Below are 24,453 nucleotides of genomic sequence, written 5' to 3' on the forward strand. Positions count from 1 at the left end.
ATAAAACTACTACCCTTCCATTCAAAAAATAATAATTCAACCGCAGTGCCTTTTCCATAGAAATTAACCAGGGATGACATATCCTTGACACAAGCCTCCACCGGCGTCGTATTTTTTTTTTCTTATTTTTGTTAAATTCCGTTTTCGTTTATCGTAATCCAGATGTGCGGCGTCGCCGGCGTCGTTTCCATAGCGACTCGATGTTATATATTCGACCGCATCTGGATCTCGGGATTGTTTTCGCGCCGCACCTCCAGCCGCATTTCACACGAGAACTTTGAGACTCGCGAGTTTATTTTGTCCATTTATTCGAAAAGTGATTTTTCGCTCGCGCTCGTTTTATTTACTTGATTGTGGAAGCTTTCTTGTTGGACTAACGAGTTCTTGAATTTTTAACTTGATTTTGGTTATTGAAGGCGATTTTTCAGAAACATTGAGGTAAGTTATATAGAGAAAATTTTATTGAATACGTTAGAATAAAATATGTAAAAATGATCAAGAGTAAGATGAACAAAGCGCATTTTCAAGGTTTTTATTAAGTATATTTATACCAAAGTAGCAATTTTACATGAAATTTAATTAAAATGCAAAATTGGAGGTAGCTTTTCTGTCATAATTCATCAAAAGTCCAAATGACTTTAGCAGTATTAGGAACAATCTATGAATTTTGTTTTTTTTAATTCTGCTTATGACTGTATTAGTTTTAAGCAAAAAAAAATAAAATATTGGTACGAAAATTATGATTTTCTTACTGCAACGCAAAAAATACCAATAATAAAAACTAACTTTATATTTATTCATATGCTTCCGATGGAATGCGAAGGTAAATTATCTGGAATAACTGGAACATCATTTCAAATTGCTGAAAACAATTGAAATGAGTATAATAGTGACCAAAAGGGATAAAAAATAATTTTAAGTACTTGGAAAAAACAAACTACTAAAATTACAACTCTCTCCCAGGCAGTTGAAGTTCTAGACAGCATATTTTTAGAAACTCAATATTTTCCTTTATTTTAAATAAAAATGCAACTGTCTGGAAGAAACCAAATAATTATATCTAAATTTAAATCTTTCCAAGATATTACCAGAATGCACTGAGAGCTTTGCACATATCCGGGTGCCAAAATATTCCTATAACTTGTGTTAAATTGACTAAATCTTAAAACATGCATAAAACAAACATGTTTGAATAAAAAATTACATGATTTTTTCCTTAGGCCCCAAAAATACACGTTCAAAAATAACCTGTTTCCTCCTAAATTACTTTAACATGATTGACAGATTCCTACAGCATCTTTCATATAAACCTCACGCATTTATTCTTAAACGTGCATAGAAAAAAAAACAATTTTTTAAAAACGTCATTAATGCTTTAAAAATAATCCAGCTTTGACCTTAACTGCCTCGGTTGTCGTTGAACTTGAACTTTACATTTTTCTGCGAACGCTTTCTAAATAGAAGAATTAAAGCATGTTGTAAGGTAAAAGACGAACTGGCAAATGATTATTTTTGTTCATTATCAAACTCGATTTGTTTCAAAGAAACTGGAGGGTAAAATACGGTATTAATAATGAAAAACCGATTATCCTTAGGGAGTAATTTGAGAAGGGTCGGATTTTAAAAACGGTTTTTTTTTAGGATAAATAACTAAAAGAAAAATATATATTTACTGAGGAGAAATTGATGATGGTGGCTTTAGGAAAAAAATTAAACTCTCTTAGGGTCTTTAAAGCTCTTTTTAAGTAAACGCCTTAATAAATTGCGAATCGTACCTTATTAAGTTATGCATAAATTGAAGGTACAAATTTATTTCCAAGGAATAATTCAGATTTATTCGATCTTGATTTTTGTCTTACATAAGATCGACTCTAAGGCAAAACATATTTTTGGCGGTACAACATCAAAATGGAACTACTGATTAAAAAAATGTATCTAATTAAATTTAAATTGATTTTAATTGTGCAAAATTTAATATTGAATTTTAGGAATTATGAAAAAATACGAAGTGTTTTTAATTGGAAGTGAATAGATGGCCTCCCAGATTCCCTGATCTAAGGCCAGTATAAAGGTAAAATTACAAAATATACAATTTTCTATAGACATATAAAAAATGTAAAACGACTTAATCGAAATGGGTCAAAAAGTGACTTAAATCTGGGTCTAAAAATTAAAGAAAAAGTTATTGAATTTAGACATAAAATTATATATTTTAGATAATTTCCATTAACTTTAGACCCTAACTTCTTGTTTTTTTTCCAAGATATTAAAATCTTAAAGAACTGAGGTAACTTTTGAACAAATGGGTCCTAGAACACTACAAAATTACTTAGTTATGTTTATTCTAGAATCACTCAAAAGTAACTTTAAATGCCTGAAAAAATTTGGAATGAGTATAAATAAACATTAATATTTGAGATTACATATGTCTTGTTATCAACGGTTTAATTAGAAGTCTATTTTTGATTTTCTTGTTATTATATCTTTTATTTTTTGTTATTTTCTTTTTTTCGTCTTAAATCAAAGTTGTAATTTTGTATTTTAGAACAGCTAATGGCACTTTTTCGTACTTGAAAAAAAAACACATGCACGTCTAATTAGGAATAAGAGCTAATCGAACTAACCACTATAATAAATTAATTTAAACCGATATCGTCGCCCCAAAATAACAAAATTATTATGGCTTTTGAGGCATAATAGGTATATTAACAAAATGCACGTCTATCTCACCTCAAACGCCTATTAATAATTACGTTTAGGATTTTGACCCATGTCTTAATATGCAAATCACTTTCAGACTAAACTCCAAGCATTACAGAGGGAAAAAAGCCATAAACCTATTTGGAATTTTCACTTTTATGCAATGAAAAACCTAAAACAGGAAACGCACAACAACAATAAATGACCTGACACGTGTAAACGATTGAATCAATCAATCGCTTTTTTTAATCAGAAAGGTTTATTGTGTTAAATGTTTAAATAAAGGGTATTTTTAGGCTCGATTAAAATGTATTTTCTTGGCAGAGTCTAAATCCTCCTGAAGAAATTCTTAGGGCTCCCCATGGAGCCAAAAATACATTCGGGATTAAAGTGGTTCGCATTCCTCGGCGGTGAGCCGTGTATTTTGAAAAATTCACTCGACGACTAACAAGATGCATACACTTAAAAATTAAGGCTATTAATTAGTAATGAATTTGAGCTTTAGGTGCTAAAATCAGACAGTCAAGACGGGTTTCGGGAATTTTTCTGGAAGAGAAATATAGAGTTTTTAATTTTCTATGACGTGCTACATGATGTGGGTGTCAGCAGTATCATTTTTTTCAAATGCCAGAGTTAAATGTTACCACACAGGTCTGGAAAGGCATAGAAGACAAGTGAAATTTGTTCCAGGCAGTTATTTTTCATGATGCAATATAAATTAGTGATAGACTAATTAAAACATGAAAATAAACTTATTTAGCTGCTCTTTACCTGAATAATAATAACTTCGACTATCTGGAAAAAAAGTAAGAATGATTACATTTACTTGAAAAGGCTAAAAAAAGCGTATTTTAGTTTACAGAACTAAAGGATCCTAACTGCCTAGAAAAAAAATTTCACTTTAAATTAAGCATCTACTACCAAAGAATTAATAAAACAAAACATATCACCTACTCCGATTTTACCAAAATTACTCGTAAGCAAAAAATTACTTCCATTGCTTCTTCTTCTTTTTCTTCCTCTTCCTCTTGTGCTGAGGGAACAAGGAGCGACAACTTGATATACTATGATTTTAGAAATGCCAACTATAGAGAAATTAACAACTTTCTGGCTTGTATTGTCTTGAATTTGAAAATCAATATATTTTATAAAATAGTTATGAATTATAACACGTTCTCAGATCTGCCAGTAGAATGTGTAGGGCTTTTGGATGTCCACTATATCAGGAGTTTTGACACAATGTCGCAGGAAGATCCCAAATCCTTTTAGAAATTTATTAATGACAGGAGATCAAGCCATAGTCTGGGAAATATATTTTGTTTTAAAAATCAGTCTTCTTCCACTGGTCAAAACACTGTTAATTTACTGTTTCAATTTTAATTATCTACTAATAAGACATTCCGAAAGTGTCATCTATCGTGACTTTTTTAAGGCATTCAATTAGGTTAACCTTCGTATGCTGTTAGAGAAGTTGGTGAAATTGGGTTTTATAAAGTTATTTAAGATATTCAACAAACAGCAGATATAATTAAGAATTTAAGTTTTAATTATTAAGTTTTAACCACAAATTCTTTTAAACTATATACGAAATCTCCCATCTGACATGTTTTTCGATTGTCTGTCCTGTCCATATTACGATTGGGTACCAGAGCATCCCATATTTTAGTATGCGACGTTAGTAGCATCTAACTGCTTAGAAAAAAACATTTTTTCAAGTTTTATTAGAATCTGCTTTAAGGTAAACTGGACTTTTCTGAATGACTTTTTGAAATGATGGGAAATGGAATGTAATTATCGGGAATATTAATTATCATTGAATCAAATTTTAAGTTAAAACGCTATTTTTTATACGCTCGGATGATTGTCTAAAATGCCGATTTTACGGTCATTTTCGTTGCTGAAAATAAGTTTTTTGCCCAAACTTTTTCACGCAACGTGAGTGAGTCACTGCGTCGTTTCCTTAATTTCAATTTGGAGCGTATTTTGTCTTTGTTCAGTAAAATCGAAATTATTGCTCTCTTGGATTTAGTGAGGATATTTGAGGAATTTAATAAAAAATTCTATCGAATCTAGGAACAGTTTTATTTTAAATAAGAATAATGTAGTTAAACTCTTCTTTCAAAAAGTCATAAATTACCTTAATTGCTTGGAATAAATTACAAAAGAATTTCATTAAATAAAAAAACTGTCTGAAAGAAACTTAAGAAGGAAATCTAATTTTTTCATTCATTCCAGATAGTTGAACTATTGGAAGATTCGTTTGTAATTTATTCCAAAGAGTTGAAGGAATTGTTTAAAATTTATTCCAGATAGTTAAGAAATTGCAGGCATCTTTTTAAACTTTTCCAGACACTTCCACACACCAAGACTTAAATTAATATAATTTTGGTTTTTTTAGGCAATTAAATCACTTTATTCGTGTATTCGAGATGTTGCAAGGTTTTTTCCAGGCATTTGAAGAATCATTTAGAAAAATTAAAAGAAGAAATTTAAAATATTCCAGGCTATTGAAACCTCGAGTCGTTCACTTTATTATTGCCTTTGAGTCATATTTCAATAGCCAGGCAGTTGCAATGTTTAAAAAATTTTAATTATTTTATTTCAGGTAGTTGAAATAATAACTTTTAATTTATTCCAGGATTTAGATTCTGCAGGATTTTTTCCAGGTAAACCACTTTAATTTTCCTTCAATTTTTTATTTATTCCAGGCACTTGAAGAGTGAAAAAAATTATTCGGAAATATTGGAAAAATAAATTTAATTATTCCAGGCAATTGAAACCTTAAATCGTCTACTTCATCATAGCCTTTGAGCCATTTTTCATGTATTCCAGGCAGTTGCAACATTTCAAAAATTGTAATTATTTTATTCAGGCTCTTAAAAGAGTTACTTTGAATTTATTCCAGGTAGTTGAAATAAATACTTTTTGAATTATTCCGTCAGTTTAAATTTTGCAGGATTTTATCCAGGCAATTAAAGCTTCAATTAAACTACTTTAATTTAATTTTCATACAATTTAGTATTTATTCCAGGCAAATTGAAACCTTAAGTCGTTTACTTCATCATAGCCTTTGAGTCATTTTTTATGTATTCCAGGCAGTTGCAACATTTCAAAAATTGTAATTATTTTATTCCAGGCTGTTGAAAGAGTTACATTGAATTTATTCCAGGCAGTTTAGATGTTGCAGGGTCTTTTCAAGGTGTTTAAAAAATCATTTAGAAAAATCAAAAGAATAAATTTAAAATATTCCAGGCAATTGAAACCTCGAGTCGTTAACGTTATTATTGCCTTTGAGTTATTAGTCATATATTCCAGGCAGATCTGCCTACTACTTTTTTCATATTCCTATTTTCTAATTCAATTTATTTATTCCTGACTTTTTTATATATTATATAGTTTTGTTTAATAAAGTTTTAGCATTTAGTATGCGGAACTTATCCGATGTTTACATAGCAGCTCTTCTCAGTTGCGAAACATCCAAAGAATGCGTCTCATCTCAAACTTCTAAATTTCAACCGGATAAATGATAAATTAGTGTATTCTTGCTTGTCATCTTTAACAAATGTTCAGGCTCATCTTGTGGGGAAATATGTAATTAAGCAAAGAAAAATTCCGTGTTTTGACAGAGCTGTCCATAACGGATGCATTTCATGCTTGGACTATTTGAAAATTCAATGTTATTTTTGACCCACTTTTTTTATAGTCCTTTCACTGCTAGTTATAAGATAAACTCAGTCTGAATATCTACTTTCATTTAACTGTTTTCATTTAATTATTTAAAGATATTTTATAGCTCTAATAAGTATTGGACTTACTTACTTAGTGGAAATTAACGATTTAATTCCAAGTGAGTAAATTTTTTACCTTTTAATGCTTAAAATTATTAATTTGGTTCATTTCAGTTATAACTATGATATACATGTGATTGCATTATAATATAATATAATTATATCAGTTATTGTTAATTGTTTATAATTGTCTGTTGTCATGTGAATCTAAAAAAAATAATTATTTTTTTATAATTTCATTACTTATTAAAATGAATCTGACAGTAATAAATCATAAGGAATATTTATTTTCAGTAATAATCAGAACTCCAAAGAGCCATTAGCCATAATCTGAATCTTCATCTACGGTTTCCATACGTCTTTCTAAATCTTTATCCTCTTGATCGTCTTTATCCAACGTGCTTTCAAAATCTGCACTTGCCAGCAGGGACTTGAATTTTACGACGTCGATTCTTCACATTTTGACCATCGCCATATCTCATTGTTCTTAGAAGGTTTACCAAAGAGTTATTAAGTCCTTCAATGTTCTGATTCTGATCATTTGTCTCATGAAGATTTCGCTGCGGAAGGCGTCCCAAGACTTGATCCCTTTCTAGTGGAAAAAGTCCACACTTTCTAAACCCAGATTGTATGTTTTTTCCAGCATTAGGCTCAATAGCCTTTGACAAGTCATTTAGTAAGAAAGGGAATCTGTCCTTTGAAACCCTGCAATTCTTTGAACCAGCCCCCCATTTTCCATTTTTCAAGGACCCAATCTGAGAAGTAAATCGCATCAAACCAACCTAATAGACTTTTATTAATAAAAAAAAAATTATTATATAATTATAATTAATTAAATATTTAAAATAAATTCATGCTATAAATTGAATCTAAATTTAGATTTTTATTAGCAGGTAATATTTGCTAATTTTTCGTGGAGGTTGATCTTGAAATTTTGCAATTTTTCACTGGTATAAACTCAGATATATTGCTAATTTAAAATATCCAAAAATAGCAACTGTTTTAAAGGTTAAAGTGCGCCTACATATGTGGAATGAAATATTTTGGAAATCGGGTATTATTTAGAATAAACCCACTTTCTCAAGAAAGTCATCCATGGTTCTCTAAGATATACATTTTTAATCCAGCTTAAAATAAAAACTCTAAATCTACTTTTTTGAAAAATCTCAATATTACTAGTCATTAAATGTTTTTATTGTGAATATTGTGTGTATTAAAGACATTAACCAGTATTGTAGACTTAGAAGTTTTATTTTAAACTGGATGAATAAAACCGTTTTCTGTCGAGAAATGTCAAAAAAATTTTGACTCATGCATTAAATCATAATATTGATTTAGACTTTCTAAAATAAATTTAATTAAAATCATCGGCTCATATGCCAAAATATTAATCAGTTAATCATCGATCGGTAGTAACCAAATTAGTTCATCGAGAAAGTGATAAATTTCATTCTAAAAAATAAAGGATTCCATTGGTGTTATTGATTCTGGAAAGATGGCCCTTCGGATTTACTATAATTCATTTTTTAAATCATAATATTGATTTTGCATTTTAATAGTTCTAAGCCGAAAACCATTTTAAATCACTCGGATGATTCACTAAAATATCACTATAATATTAATTAGTTAATCATCAATAAATTTGTTATTTATGATTCATGGACAAAGTGATAAATTTAATTTTATGAATCAAAATCTCAATTTGATTCTGCAAAGGTTTATAATGTTGTTGATTCTGGAAAAATTTCCCTTTGGAATTACCCTAATTAATTTTGATTTTAGAATTTAATGATTCCAACCCAATATGCATTTTAAATCACTCTGCTCATAAGTGCTTCTCTAAATCATAATTTTAATTAGTTAATCATCGATCAATAGAGAACAATATGATGATGCATCAAGAAGGTGATAAATTTAATTTTATGAATCATTATTTTAATTTTATTGTCTGAATAACAAGAAGTATTTTAATCCTAAGCCCGGTTTTTTGAAAGGTGAATCTTAATCTTATCTTATCAATTTTATACCAAAAAGGGCTTAGAGAAGATAGAATAATGTTGGAAATAATGATTTTGTCTATTTCAAGAAGATATTAAAAATGTTGATTACTTGATTCACTTTGATTTTCATATTTTCAAGTCCAAGCAAGTAAAAGGATTAACATCATGAGAGAAAAATCTTTTTGATCCTATTGATGATTGATTCTACGATGATGACTCTTTGGAATTATCATATTTATTTAATCAATTTCAAACCAAAGGCCTTCTTCTTCTAGTTACAAGCAGCTGGGTATCATTGATACATTCCTATCAGCACTGTGTCCTAGGTATGACATTGTTATTTTAATGGGTGAGTTTATTGGCTATTTGTAGTGAAGAGATGCATTTTACACTTCGATTTTACAGACCAACTCGAGTAACTCGGGACTCAGTAAGCTTGATTAACGCCATATGTGTGGATCGTAGTTTGGAGTTGATTTGATCGAGTTCCATGGATGTATATGGTATTGCTAACCAGAGACTTGTTTACGCTTATTTAAATTTAAATGTTATACTTGAACAACCTAAACTCTTTTTGCTTAAAGTTTTTTGTAACCTCAATAAGGTGCTGTTTGATTCTTCTCTAAATTGCGTAGACTTCAACTCAGATTAGGACAGGGATTTATTGGCGAGAGCATTGATAATCTTAATCCCAAGCTGACTCAGCTCTTTGACCAGATTACTCCTTTAGAAACAATTAGATCTCGTATACTGAGTAAGATAATGTAAAGGTAACACCATTTTTATCCCAAATTGACCTGATTGATCCACATCTCTTGGCGCGGATATTCACTTGAGGAGGCTTGGTTTACATCGCAGTCTTTGAATCACATCTCTAAGTTTAATAGCAAAAAAAGTTATCAAGCATTAAGAGTATAGGGATCCCAAATTTTCCATTTTCTCAAAAACCATTAATTTCACAAAAATGTTTTTAATAGAAAACGTATTCCATGGCTTGGTTTACATCACTGTCTTTCATTCACACCTCTATCTATTTAATACCAAAAAAAGCTCACTTACTCAGGCAGATAATAATTATTGCCTAGATCTTAAGTATTATCATCTAAAGGATGTAACACAAACAGGAGAATATCCCAACCATTTTAAAAAATGCATTGGTGTAACCTCTTTTCAAAGCAGCAATAATTAACTCATCCGATGAGCTCATAAGCATTTTACCAATCCTTGGAAAAATGCTAGATTTGTTTGTATCAGGCATAATCAATGACTTTGTTGCACCTAGACAAATATTGCCTACAATTAGTCCGGTTTCAGAGCTTGTCATAGCACTTAGCAAGGTTACCAGTGACATCTCCAGTCTTGTATTGCTAGACTACAGCAAGGCAATTGATCTCATCACTCATGAGATGCTGTTGATTAGGCTGCATTATTTAGGGTTCTCTGCTAGTGTCTACAGGTAGTTTTTGGCATATCTCAGGCTTAGAAAGGGATGGGTTGTAGTTTGCTTCTTCATAGAGTTCCACGGAGTTCCATTCTTGGTCCACTTCTTTTTTATTATTTATACGTCAGATCTGCCATCACAGGTTCGCTCTGGCTCCATTCATCTTTATGCTGACGACACTCAACTTCTCTTTGCATTTAGGCCTGAGGATTTATTGATTATTGAACATAATCTGTCTCGATCACTCAACAGTGTAAAAGTTCTCATTCCACTGATATCTCTTTTGAATTTTCGAAACTTCGCATTTGTTCGAAATCAAGTACTCCTCATTAACCTATATGGTGGGTATTAATAAGGAAACAAAACTAATCTGGCAAAGGGGTGATATTTGTGTATACCTCACATTATCTTTGGAAAACGTACTAACTGGAATCACAAACTGGCAAGTCCTTGATGATGAAAACTAGAGCGACTACCAATACTTGAAATGAATAGAATGAAATTTAGATGAACAAACCTAGACTTTGAAATGGAGGGTCTCCAAAACAAAGCTCCAGAGAATGCAGAAAATTATATTATCCTTTTTATCCGAAACATGCAACAATACAGACCACTCCATTGATGAGTTTAAAAACCTTTACTCAGAGATTCTACAACAAATTATGCTGTCCTCACTATAGTTTTATTATTATGGACTTTAATTTTAAAATCTCCTGAACATATATTCATAATTGTTTTTTTGTTGTTATCTATTAGGTAACAGAAAACGCGTTGTAAATGATTACCTTCCATCGAATGGTTTGTACTCTTTCATATCGTTGCATAATAAATGACATTATTATTATTATTATAATGAGTACTTCATCGATTCTTAATTCATGACTCAGTATAATCATATCAATCGCCAGGAGGCCAGTGCCTTTGATCACAACAATGATTTAATTGATTCAACCCTTTAAAATCACTATCACACTAACAAATAATTTTTCTAAATCTCAAAAATCATTTCAGCTTGTCAATGCTTATATTAAGATCTTCGGATAATTCAATAAATTTAAATCTGAATCAGATAATTGCACGTTTCCAGATCCTGATCCTAAAAAAAAAAGTTCGATTAAGCACCTAATACGCCATATCAATCACCATTTTAAAAATGTAATTATATTCTCGTAGCCAGTCAGCTTATAACATCCAAATGGCATCCACATTCCGACGACACCATCGCGCTGGTTTATTTTTAACCTGGATCTAGAGGCGCCGAAATCTGGATATGTGGCCGCGAGGCGACGCAGTCCGTCTTGGAAAATCGCGGATTTCTTAGAAACTTTTGTAAACTTCAGGCTCGAGTGTTTGTTTTTGTTCTGTAACGCGGTTCATTCATTAACACCTGAATTTCTCACCCGTCTTTTTTTCCCGCTCTCTCTCTCTCTTTCTTCTGCTACCTCTGCTGCTTATTAATGGTTTCGAAACGGTGGAAGTGGGTGACGAAGGTGATGGTGATGCCTTTCGTGGTCATGGAGGTAAGTCTTGACTCGATATAAATTGTTATTCATTCCTTTACGGTTCGTTCACTTTTTAATGCAAGTTCAACGGTTTTTGATATTTTGATTTTTTTTATACCCTCGCTGTTTTTGTCGGTATGTCTATTTTTCTTCACAGCAAGTTATCCTAAAGCAAATGACTCTCTTGAGATATTGCTGATTTCAAAACTTAAAGGTGTTTTAATTTTTTTCTTTGATAGGTAGAGGACTGCTGTAAGATTAGGTTACTTTACAATGGTATCCAATTATCGCGTAAGCTTGCTTTACTTTTATTTCTCCGTTTGTATCATAGTACAACGCTTTCATATATGTTACAACATTTTCTCTGCCTAGCTTTATAATGGAGTAACATAAGCATTCATTAAAAAAATCATATTAAAGCTAGAGAGCTTTATATAATGGAGCCGGTTTTGTTTTGGTAATTCAATTACCCTATTTTTTGATTTTCTCTCGATATAACTATCACAAACCAAATATATATAATATAAATAAAAGTCTTTTTAAATACAGAATATTTATTTAAATCAGAGGCATACAAACTATACTCCTCGTCAATGGCATTAAATTTATCATACGAATTCATTAACTATTTAATTACCAACTGGCTATTGATACTGCAGTAATAATTTGTATATAGTTCTATAAGGCTTAACTAATTCATAAAAAAAATAACTTGAATACAAAGTTAAAGCTTTACAGAATACAACATTGTGTATTAATAATGTGGTTAATTTATCTAAATATATTAAAACCACCTTTAAAAAACGGTTTTTTTGACATTTACTTAAAAACCGTGGCGGCCATATTGCGATGCAACGAATTATTATTACGGCTTTAAAAAATATAAAAAGAAATTTATTTGATTTCATGGAAGTGGTTAACGATTTATGAACAGAATTACCTTAAATGAAACATTACACTCTGCAAATTAAGATAATATGCACTACTACTGTAGACAATAAATTTTAATACCTAAAAGCGATCAATAAAAATTAGTGTTTTTGACGTTTACTGACACATCATGGCGGCCATATTGTTCAAGTTCGTTGTCTCAATTGAATTAAATTAATTATGAAAAATTAATATAAATTAAAGTTTAAGCTCCACAGATTTTAAGAAGGTATGCTTTAATGCAGTAGTAAACAAGTTCTAGTATCTCAAAACTATTATAGTTGCAAATTTGTGATTGTGACGTCGTCATGGCCGCTATATTGGAAAATCATTCTAGTTAATCACTCCGCTCCATGATGGCTCATATAAAGAGAATAATCATTTGCCAATAATTCTATTACGCTTAATTGATTTATTAAGAATAATTTCTATAAATTAAAACTGAAACTTTACAGAAGGTAATAATATAGAGAAATTTATAAGAAAACTATTTTAACTACATGAAAAATGTAATTAAAAAGCACCTTTTTTTGACGTTTACTGACACACCATGGCGGCCATATTGTAAAATACCGTTGTCAATTTAGTTTAGATTCTGGCCACCTCGGCGCTACAATACTTATAGACGATTGCTATTTCTCTGAATAAAATGACGTTATTATAGACCAAAATAATTGTGGTGGTTTTACTTTTCTCAGTTTGCCATGACAATTTCAATATATTTTACAAATATTTCTGTGAGACTTAATAATATCATAAGTAACTAGTTCAATAACCAAAAATCGTCATTTATAAACGTGCATTTTTGACGTTTATTGGCACACCATGGCGGCCATGTTGAAAAATATTCTAGTTAATCATTCTGCGCTGCGAACTTTAAATAAAAGAGCAATATAAACATAGTAACATTTTGCCCATATTTTAGTTAATATTAACGATATGCTTTAATGTAGTGGTGAACAAATCTTAGTTAATGAAAACTATAGTTGAAAATATGTGGTAGTGACGTTTATTAGCACATTATGGCAGCCATATTGGAAAACAACAATATAAAGAGAGCCATCCTTTGTCAATACTTCTATTAAGCTTAACTGAATTATAAAGAAAAATTACTATAAATTAAAACTTTACGGAATGTTATCATATAGAGAAATATCGTAGTTAAAGTACATGAAAAATGTAATTAAAAAGCAGTATTTTTGCGTTGTGGCGGCCATGTTGGATAGTGGTTTAGTTAGCAACTTTACCACCGTAATGGCGCTGCGATGTTATAAAAAACATGAGTTATCTATATAATATATTCCGTGATATAGAAAGAGTGAAACTATCTATTTTATTAACAAATATTAAAGTAAAAAAAAACAAGTCTTTATAAATTAATTTATGTTAAATAAATTAGGACGGCTTTTATTTATGCGCCATGACAGTTGATGCGCACATATTTCCACTAAATGTCACTGATTAATAATAATAAACAAACTCACTTACTTCAATCATAGTAATTTAAAGTATACAGAATATAACAACGTAGGTAGATACCATAAGAAACTCGCCTTAGCACTTAAAAACTACCGTTGAGAAACGTAAATTTTGACAGTTAGTGATACTGTATGGCGGCCATGTTTGAAAATTAACTTGTCATTTTAGTTAAGGATTCTATCAATGGGATGGCGCAGCGATAGTTTATCAGCCATTTTGTTGTCTTCATTGACTAGTTTAATAAAATCTCAAATCCGACGTTTCGTCTAGGGGCGAAGCCATCATCAACTTTATGTTTTCGAATCATTTTTCTGAAATTGAGGATAGATCGCAACGATTTGGAGTATTCGGAGCTTTTAAATGTTTGAAATGGAATTTCATAGGGTTCTCTATACTAGGGTAATTCACTGTTCATTAATTCTTTTTCATTATTAGGGACAATTGATCAAACCAATTTTGCTAATTTGGAAACTCAATTAAAGAATATTATCAAGATTATTTATTTAAAAAATAACAATCATTTAACAATATACTTGATAAGAATTATTGAAATGGTGAGGGTTAGGAGGAGGAAAAATTAATAATCAAATACTTTGGACTAAACCAAAGTATAATTAAAGGGAGAAAAAAGTTCAAGAAATCAAATTTTTCATAAAAAAAATATTGAAAAATTGAAAGATCTTATGGAAGGTAATGAATGTGAGAATCTAAAAATATCTAAATGTGAAATTTTGTTCGGAACTCGAAATGTAAAAGAAAACACTTTGTTGGAACAACTCACACAATAGTGTCATTTTTTCTAGGAAGTTTCAATGAACCGAAACCAGTATATCCAGGTATTGTACATTCTAATTTGCAGTTATCTTATCGATGTATAAATAGACGTAAAAGTGGTGGTTCGAAAGCTGCTTGACGCGGTTATTCACGTGCCTGACTCGTGCCAATTAATTCCCCTTTTGCAGACTTTTGAAAAAAAAGCGAAAACCCGCAAAAACGCTCTACATCAAACAGCTTTTGAATTTTAACAACAACCAGTTAAATAACGTGACAATGCTATTTTAAAACGGAACGCTCTCTATAGGTTTGCCTAACAGGTGACAAATATGTGACATTTTTTTCTTACTTTAATTTTATAAAGAAAAAACATTAATAGAACCCGACCGGTAAAAATAGAATTTGAAAAAAAAATCATAATCGCGACGCCAACGAAGCAAACAACAGACAGAAAAAGCTCTCTCCCTCGCTGTTTGCCAGAATTTTAATTAAATTTGTGGAAAACACGGTTTTTTATTCGGGTTAAAAATGATTTCTAATTATGCCGATCTTAGGGCAGGTCGCAAACTTTATCCAGTTCGTGATATCGAATCGAAATTGCGGTTATAAGGGCCTTACTCAAGGTTTTCGGTGTTGTTTAGTATACGGTGGTTTGCAATAATGGCGTAAAAAGGCGATTATTGCTTGTAAATATTGATTTAATTAATAGGGGCTTTATTATTATAAATAACAATCTTCTCTTTGTATGTATTTGAACACCAATTGTAAAATATTTTATATAAAAAAAATTCGTCTAGTAAATATTAGTACCATTAAAATCACTCATATGGTCCAGATTGTCTTCAAAAAACTGAATAAAGGCAGCATCTTGTTTTTGTGGAGCATGATATAGAACCAGACAAGGACACGTCCAGGGACAAAAACCCAACAGAATTTTCAATACATTGCACGTTTTTGCCTGTACTGAAAGTCATTTCTTACTAAAGCCATTGCTCATTCGTTTCTATTATTATTTGTCATCCATCGTTCTAGCTTATATCCCTCAATATTAAGTTCACAGGGTTCAGTCTCTACTAGAATTATTATACTATCCTTTATGTTCAAAAAACACTAATTGCTATTCAGTACATTTATTTGGTTGGAGACATTCGATTTTGACATATTTAATTCGACTGCAAACGATTAGAACAGCGTTATTCCAAAAAAAAAATTAATTGGTATTTAAAAATTGATCTTGGACGTAGACCCGATTAAAAAGATATACAGTGCTTTCATTTCAAAACGATCCACCCTTAATAACTTTCTTAAAAAAAAAAACACGTCAAATTAGATATACAGGGGGACGTTTAATTATGCATTTACTGAAGTTCTGTCAATCACCTCCTCACCTCCAGCTAACCTCACTTTTAGTTGAAGCAAATTATTTATTTTTTTAAGTAAAGAATGTGTACCGTTATTTGCGAGAAAAAAGAGTGTCTTCAAATTTTTTACAAAAATCTTTGCAGTCTTATAACTTTGTATGTGTATTTATTTCACTTATATTTTTTGCGAAACCTACCTAGTGGGTACAAAAGAATACTGCAATACCTTACATTCTTAAGGCGTTTAAAAAGCAGGCGATTTATTGTTGTTAAAACTGTCAGTTTGACGCGTGCAATTTTTCAATTTTAGTTAAAACAGTGAGTTAATAAAATGGTGTATACGCTAGCCTTATGGAGCTTAAGATCGGTGTGCTCGCAGAACCGCGACAGCGTTTAATGAAAGGTATCAAGATAAAAACGTGAGCCATAAATACGTATTAGAATTTATACGAAAATTTGAAGAGACGGGATCGATTTGCAATAAAAAAAAATATGAAAATAGAGCTGTCGATGAAACATGCCAAGTTGAAGTACTAGGACAATTTGCTATGGATCCAACTTTGGTTATACCAAAGGCCGCAAAACTAACAAATATTTCCACTGATTCCGTACATAAAGTTTTAAGAAAAAATAAGTTCCTTCCTTATAAAATTCATATTCTTCATGAACTCGGAGAAGATGATTTTGATAGGAGAATTCAATTTTGTGAAGTGATGTGCCAGCGAATTGACGACGATCCCCATTTATTGAAGAACATTTGCTTCAGTGACGAATCGACCTTTTTTTTAAATGGCCTGGTAAACAGACATAACTGTAGATACTGGGATAATGAATATTCGCATGTTTTTCAGGAAGGCCATACCCAATATCCCCAAAAAATTAATGTTTGGGCAGGAATTTATGGGAATGTAATAATAGGGCCATTTTTTTTGAAAGAAAATTTGACTGGCGAAATTTATTTAAATTTTTTAGAAAATGCAATATACCCTTCCATCATCCAATCTATGGAAAATCAAGTAGATCAACAAGTAGTTCGAGAGTGGCTTGATGAAAATTTTGGAGAAAAGTGGATTGGCAGACGTGGTGCAATCGAATGGCCTGCGCGGTCTCCAAATCTAACCCCACTAGACTTTTTCCTTTGGGGCTACTTAAAAAGCAAAGTTTATAAAACCTCACCTGAGAGTATTGAGAATTTAAAAAATAGAATATTTCAAGAATGCACAGAAATTAGCGGGCAGACCCTTGCTAATGTTCGTAAGGAGTTTGAAAATAGGCTTTTTTATTGTCTTGCTAATAACGGCGCGCATTTCGAACATTTAATAAAATAAATTTGTTAAACTAATTAAATTTGTTTTCCTACCCTACCAATTTACACTTTAATTGCTTCTTGGTCAATCAATTTTTTTTTTTTTTGACAACCATTGATAGCATAATGAATGCCCTTTAAAATAATGTATCACACCATGGGGTAGCTATTGGACATACCAAAGTTTGGCGTAAATGAAAATTCATTATTTCTAGACATTTTCGCTAACTATTTGCTTACACATTCACCGATTTCATTTTTTTTGATACCGTTAAATAGAGAATTTTACGCTCCTTACTATGATGTATCACACGATAGGGGTTCCCATTTGACATATTAAAGTGAGGTTAGCTGGAGGTGAAGAGGTGATTGACAGAACTTCAGTAAATGCATAATTAAACGTCCCCCTGTATATCTAATTTGACGTGTTTTTTTTTAAGTTATTAAGGGTGGATCGTTTTGAAATGAAAGCACTGTATATAAGTCAAAGTAATTTATTTAAAATTTGAAGAAAATTGAGATTTTATGACTCTATGTTTTCTAATAGTAAGATAATAATTAAAAATAAAAGAAAAAATGGTAATTTGGTAAAAAGTAAAATAGAAAGAAAAGTTAAACGTATTCATGCCAAAAGCAACAAAATTTCATGTACAGAGTATAGACGTACAGAGTTAGTTTAAAGAAAACAAATTATTATAAGACGTTTTTAAAAGTTTAATTGTTTAACTAATTCCAATGACCATTTACAAAATTTAATTAAAAAAAAACAGGATAAACAAAATAACATTTCAATAGCATTAAAATAATAAATATGAGCTCACCAATTTTAGATAACTTTAATAATTTTTACCACAAATTTAAATTAAAAAAAAATTATTGAGTTTTTTGTAAGTTTTTTTCAGTTAATGCATTGCAAGTTCTTGGGTTTTACGCTGGGTAGTAAAAAGAACACTATCAAAATGTAGTTTTATGATATAGGCCTAATTAAAAATATACACATATATCAAAATAATTGATTTAAAATTTATAAAAAAATTAAGATTTTAAGCAAATATTTAAATATGCACAAATCTAACAGTAAGATAATCAAAAGCACATAGTAAAATAATAAATCATTAAAAGTGATCATATCACAGATATTATTATTATATTTCTATAAAATACAATAAACTAAAATATAAAAGGCATAAAAATATTAAATATTTATAGACTAAAGGCTAAAAAAGAAATCACACCAAATGGAGTTTTAGAGAAAAAATTAAGAAATCAAATAGACAAATACTAATTTTTAAATTAAAAAAAATTAAACAGTAATTTCAGAAAATTAAAAAAAAAAAAACAAAAATTTAATATATTATTCAATCGATAAAAAAAATTACGCTTCCTATTTTTTTTTAAATTTTATGTACAGAGTGTAAAAGGTACAGACGTTGGAACAGGGTTACTCTAAAGAAAAAAATTAGTTAAAAGTGTAATTATTAGACGAAATTTAATTGTTAAGCTAATTTCAATGCAAAGTAAATTAAGAAACTGAATGGCATAAAAATAATAAACATGGAGTAATATGTAAACAGCAAAAAAAAATTAAAAAACCAAAACTATTATTTCAAAGCCTGATCAAATATCACAATTAATACCTATTTCACTTTTTTAGAAAAAAAAGGAGTTTTGCAAAACCCAAAAATCTAATTTTTCAGTTTTCCGTGAATACGTAAGCCTCGACTAATTCATACCTGTGCATACAAGCTACAACAATTTGCTGACGATTCACAAATTCATACTTCCTTTAAAAGACGCACATACATATGATTACATAATAAAATTCACTTCAACTTACAGAAAATTGTTTCATTTGCTAAAAGCTGTAATTTTCAATGCAAAACTGCATTATAAATTTCAAAATAAATATTAATGGAACAGTTAATTTTTCAAATTATTCTTATTATTTGTTCATGCTAGCTACATTTATAAATGCATTGCAACTTCTTTGCACTGTCACTGCTAGAATATAGAGAACTTGTTTATGGCGACTCTTTAATCGTACCTTTGTATGCGTTTTTTTTAATATACAGTATATAAATTATGTTACTCCTTATCTGAATGAAAATATTATATGTAAAATTTAACAAAATAATTAACTGAGATGAGCGCTCATATTTAAGGAAATTATTCTTTCATCACGCTTTTACTATTCCACATCATAAAACATCAAGCTATGTGGCATAACTTAAATAAATATGGTACCCTAACCATTTTTTATTTTCTTATTTTATAGAAAGTAAATAATTTCAAAATAATTTCTGCCTAAATCACGATTGACAAAAGCTATTTTAATTATTATGCATAACTTAAATGGACATAATACCCTTATTGTTATTTAATTGGAGATAGCATTGAATTATATAAAATTATGCCATTAAATTTCAGTTCATGCTATGAAGATGCTAAAAACATGTTAGAGGTTTCTGGTTAATCAAACTTTAATAAAAATCTTAATACAAATTTTTTACTTGAAATAATCCAGAGATTTTACTGAGTTTTCCAGAGAGGGACCAAAGAGTTAATCCAATTTTAATGACTTGTTATATATATTATATATTCGTCAACGTTCGCCATAGATTAATATAATGGATCTACTATTAGGATAAAATCGGTTCGATTCACTGGATGTAAAAAAAAGGAAAATTCAGTCATTTAATATGTATGCAATGTTAATGTGATAAAAAAAAGTTTTTCAAATTTAAATTAAAAAAAAATTTAATTAATTTCTAATTAATGCAGTGAACATTAAAAGCTTTACTGATGATCTTTTAACACTCCTCAAGCTAGTACTTGATCAGAATTTTTCGTTTTCAATAACAGGTTTTTTAGACAAGTTACTGGACTAGCAATGGGTCCTCTTCTCAGTGAGATTTTTATGCACCATTTGGAGAAAAGGATTGTCAATGGGAAGTTTGGTGCTTTTCGCACTGTATATAGGAAATATGTGGATGATATTTTTGTGGTATTGAATGGAAATGATCTGGAATTGGCGGTTTTCCTCATTTCTATAAACTCTCTTCACGCAAATATCTCGTTTACCATTGAAGAAGAAAGAGATGGAAAGTTACCTTTTCTTGATGTTCTTATTTCAAAAAATACCAACAAACTTGAATTTGAAATGTACCGCAAACCCACCACTACGGACAATGTCATCCAATACTCCCCTTATTCCTACAAATTTGCCTTATTTAATTCCCTTTTCTATCGACTTTTCAACATCCCCCTTTCTAGAGAAGCTTTCCTTGACGAACTAAATATAATTAAGCATATTGCTTTTAATAATGGTTTTCCACTTGATATAATTAATCGCCTTTATTCTAAATTCTATAATAAATACAAACTTACTTACAACTTAATCCATCTTAATAATGAAAATAGTCATCTTTTTAGATCAATGTCATTTTTTGGTAAGTCTACAAATCTTACAATTGCTTTTAAAACTACAAACAGTTTAAAAAGTCAGCTAGTTAGTACAATAGATAAGGCAGATTTCTTTTCAAAATCAGGGGTATATTCATTAAGATGTAATGACTGTAATGCCATTTACATAGGGCAATCGGGGAGAATAATTTCCACCAGAATAAAGGAACATACAAGTTTGGTGGACAGGTATAGGGATACTGACATGATCGAAACTAAATCGGCGTTTGCGAATCATTTATTGGCCTCCGCACATGGTTTTTCTTTAACTCAGGGAGCGGATATTTTGCATGAGTGCTCAAAAGGCAAGAAACTGGACTTAGAAAGAATGGAAATAACTAAAGCTTTTTACTTTTTATTTTTTTAAGCATATATTTTTATCTATGGTGAGAATTGTTAACTTAACCTAGCTTTTCTTTTGTTGTTAGTTGTAATGTGATCTGTGTAGGTCTAGGTAATGAGTTTTATAAGCGTTCTTTTTGTGAAAAATATCTTAATGTATTTTTTAGGCCTGATGGTGCTCCGATAAAAGCGAAACACGTGTAGCTTTTAAAAAAAATTATATGGATATGATGGGACCGTGACTTCATGTTCTTATCTTTGTTTTGTTTATGGGTATGCCCAATAGGATTTCGATGAAAAATATTGACTTTTCACTCTTTAAATTGTTTTATGATTATTATTTTTGAGAAATACATTAACGATTTTTTATAGAGGTTTTTGTAGAGTTCTATTAAAAAATGACACTCTCAAGCAATTTAAAAGTTATTTTTTTCTAATTCTATCCTGTACGATAATACAAAAAGAATTCAAATAAATTGATGTCAACCGAAAAAGATGACAGGACATTTTTTAAAAATAATCCCATGCCGTTCCTAAATTATGAACTGGATCCCGTTGAAAAGGCGCCTCCTATATCACGCGTTTTGTCAAAAGTTAATATAATATCGAGCTTAGACAAACATGAACCAGACATAAATTTTCTTTTCGTGTTCAATTTATTTTAAATCAGTAAAAATAGGAAACCGAATAATTTAAATTAAAAAAAAAATGTTAATGGAAATCCGAAAATAAATAAGTGAAAGTTCAATAACTCACCTCTGACAAAAAGCATCTGTGGAACGTTTCCTCGTAATTTTTTTTGTTTTCGAAAAGTTCACGGTAATTCATTTAATAATAATAATAATAATAATGATAATAATATAAATTGGGATGCAAGCAACGAGATTTGAATTTCCGGGTTCCGGATGCGGGATTACCGCTGGGGATTTATCTGAGATGTAGCACATGGAAATATAAATTTGATGTTTGTAACTAGGCTTGGATCCAAGTCATTTTGAACTGAAACGAGCTCTTCTTTATGTCATGTTTTTGTAATATTATTAAAAAATATATTAAACATCGAGTCAGGATTTTAATTTTTAAATACCCATATTCATTGGATTTTTTTTTCATCTGCTACTTCTTTTAGGTTTAATTTTAAAACTGAGTAATATGACTTACTGTCCAGAATATTTGGCTTAATAATAAAACTCATGACAAGAAATTAAGAAATATATAAATTGTTATGCATAACTTAAATGGCTATAGTACTCAACTATTAAAATTATTTCAATATAATGTCTGTCGAAGTCAAGACTGACAAGAAATATTTGCATTATTATGCATAACTTAAATGGATGCCTTATTGTTACTCTTTTAAATTATTGATTTATCAGATCATATTAAATTACACCATTAAATTTAATTCTACTTTAGTTCATGTCATCTTCGTCTAGTATTAATGAAGTTTTATATATTAAATATTCATCAAGTTTTTCCTATTGTTAGGACCTTAAAGTTAAATTTATCAGTTATGTTATATTCGCAATATAAAACACAGTATCTATTACTTGGTCCTTCGAGCCGAATCTTTAGATCCTAATAAAGTGAACTTTAAAAGCAATAAGTTCTCGAAAAAAGATTCTTACAGCCGCTTCAGAAATCTAACATCTTCAATATAAAAACCCGCGTCATATAACGGGATGTTATAAAAAAATTCCACGTGCAAGCAATAAATATATATTTCTGGAAAAAATGTGAATTTAGTGACACTTCTTCCGTATTGCCATTATAATAAATTATAATAAAGTCCCCCTCGAACGGTATGATCAAAAAGCGGTTTTATAAGAAACATTTCCGCAATAAAGTTTCTTATATTGCTGTACTCATTTATTATTAAGTAATCGCATTAAAAGGGTAGTAACTAAAATTATTTTTTATTGCAGAAAATGAAAACGGAAGAGAAGAACAACGCTCCGAAAGTCCGGATAGCCGTAATAGGAAAGTCTAATGTGGGCAAGTCAGGTAAGCGAGCTGGTCCTCACACGAATATTTCCTTCATAAATTTTGTAGAATAAAAAACATCAAAAGATGGCCTTTAAAAGTGTGTTTTTCTAAGCTTTAAAAACAATGCGCTATGCATGTTTTTTTTTCTCGAGTAGTGTTATTTTAATACCGAAGTTTATTGTCTTTTACGTAAATAAAACATAAAAAAGTGCTCGTGACCCAAATAATCTGTCAAATTTGTTATTTTTTATGGTTGATCTGGGTTAAAGTGCACATTAAAATTTTTTTTCAATGAAATTTTATGAGTAAAGTTGAACGTTCAATTGACTTTGATTAGGTATGAACGTGCAAAAAGAGTATAAGGATAGTATTTTTAAGCCCAAGAGTTGTAGAAGAAAACTGCTGATACCTTTTTTTGAAATCCCTAATTACTGGCAGGAAGTTGTGGGGAAACTTTACTGCTAAAAGTGTCGATAAGTCAGGCTTGAAATATAATCGAAAAGTCGGTCTGGTTTAGGGAAGAAAGGTTTGGTAAAACTTCCAACGAACTAATTTTTGACTTTACGTAGCACTGACTAGAGGGCGTTATTAAGAAAGCCCATCCATCCATTATTCCAATTTTTTTCCAAGAAATTAAATGAAGGGTTATAAATAATTTTAATTTTTTATTAAACTATTTAATATGATTTTTTAAAATTATTTAATAAAAAAGTCAGTACTCTTATTATACCAATTAATGGAAAAAGAATTTTTATTTTAAAGGTCTATAATTAAGCTTTACATATTCAATTATGAAACAAAAATTGGTTATGTATATTTTTTTTTGTAGAGCCCTTGGACTGTATATTGCAATTGAAGATGTAATGAATTTTATAATTTTTTTATAAATCTCCTGGACTGGTTCGGAATTGTCGTTGTAAGTCTGACTTAATCAAAATATTTGTACATTTTAAATACTAGGTTATGTTAAAAAACTATCAAAAGCTCTTGGACTATATCTATATGTGGATCGATCATTATGAAACTTTCTTTATATTCAAAGCTAAGATTTAATTTTATTTCTCCTATAAATAAAGTTTTTCTTTCTTTTCCAGGAAGTTACCCAGTTTTAGTTTTCAACTGTCTGGAATAAACAAATTCTAATTCTGTTTTAAGAAGTTGAAGCAAAATCTAAAAGAAAAAAATATTCCAGTCTTATTCCTCAATAGCCTAGAATAAACAAAGTAATATTTCTTTTCTGGAAATTTACCTCCTTTTAGTCCTCAACTGGCTGGAATAGACAAATTCGAATTCTGTTTTCAAGAAGTTAAACCAAAATCCAAAAGAAAAATGTTTTCAGTCTTTATCCTCAATTGCCTGGAATAAATAAAGTAATATTTCTT

At 30.0% G+C, this 24,453-nt stretch overlaps 1 protein-coding gene across 2 annotated transcripts in view; it reads left to right on the top strand.

Moving 5' to 3' along the window:
• Nucleotides 1–252: 252 nt before the first annotated feature.
• Nucleotides 253–24,453, top strand: part of LOC126743832 (ras-related and estrogen-regulated growth inhibitor-like protein) — a 59,660-nt gene continuing 35,459 nt past the window's right edge. The window contains exons 1-2 of one of the 2 annotated variants that reach the window (XM_050451064.1): nt 253–438; nt 23,011–23,089. In XM_050451064.1, the coding sequence (XP_050307021.1) occupies nt 23,014–23,089 (76 nt within the window). In that variant the 5' untranslated portion in view covers nt 253–438; nt 23,011–23,013. Of the gene's footprint in view, nt 439–11,127; nt 11,450–23,010; nt 23,090–24,453 lie in introns of those variants that run through there. The other variant, XM_050451063.1, reaches the window with a different exon arrangement.

The sequence above is a fragment of the Anthonomus grandis genome, chromosome 13 (assembly GCF_022605725.1).
Source record: "Anthonomus grandis grandis chromosome 13, icAntGran1.3, whole genome shotgun sequence".
Lineage (NCBI taxonomy): Eukaryota > Metazoa > Arthropoda > Insecta > Coleoptera > Curculionidae > Anthonomus > Anthonomus grandis.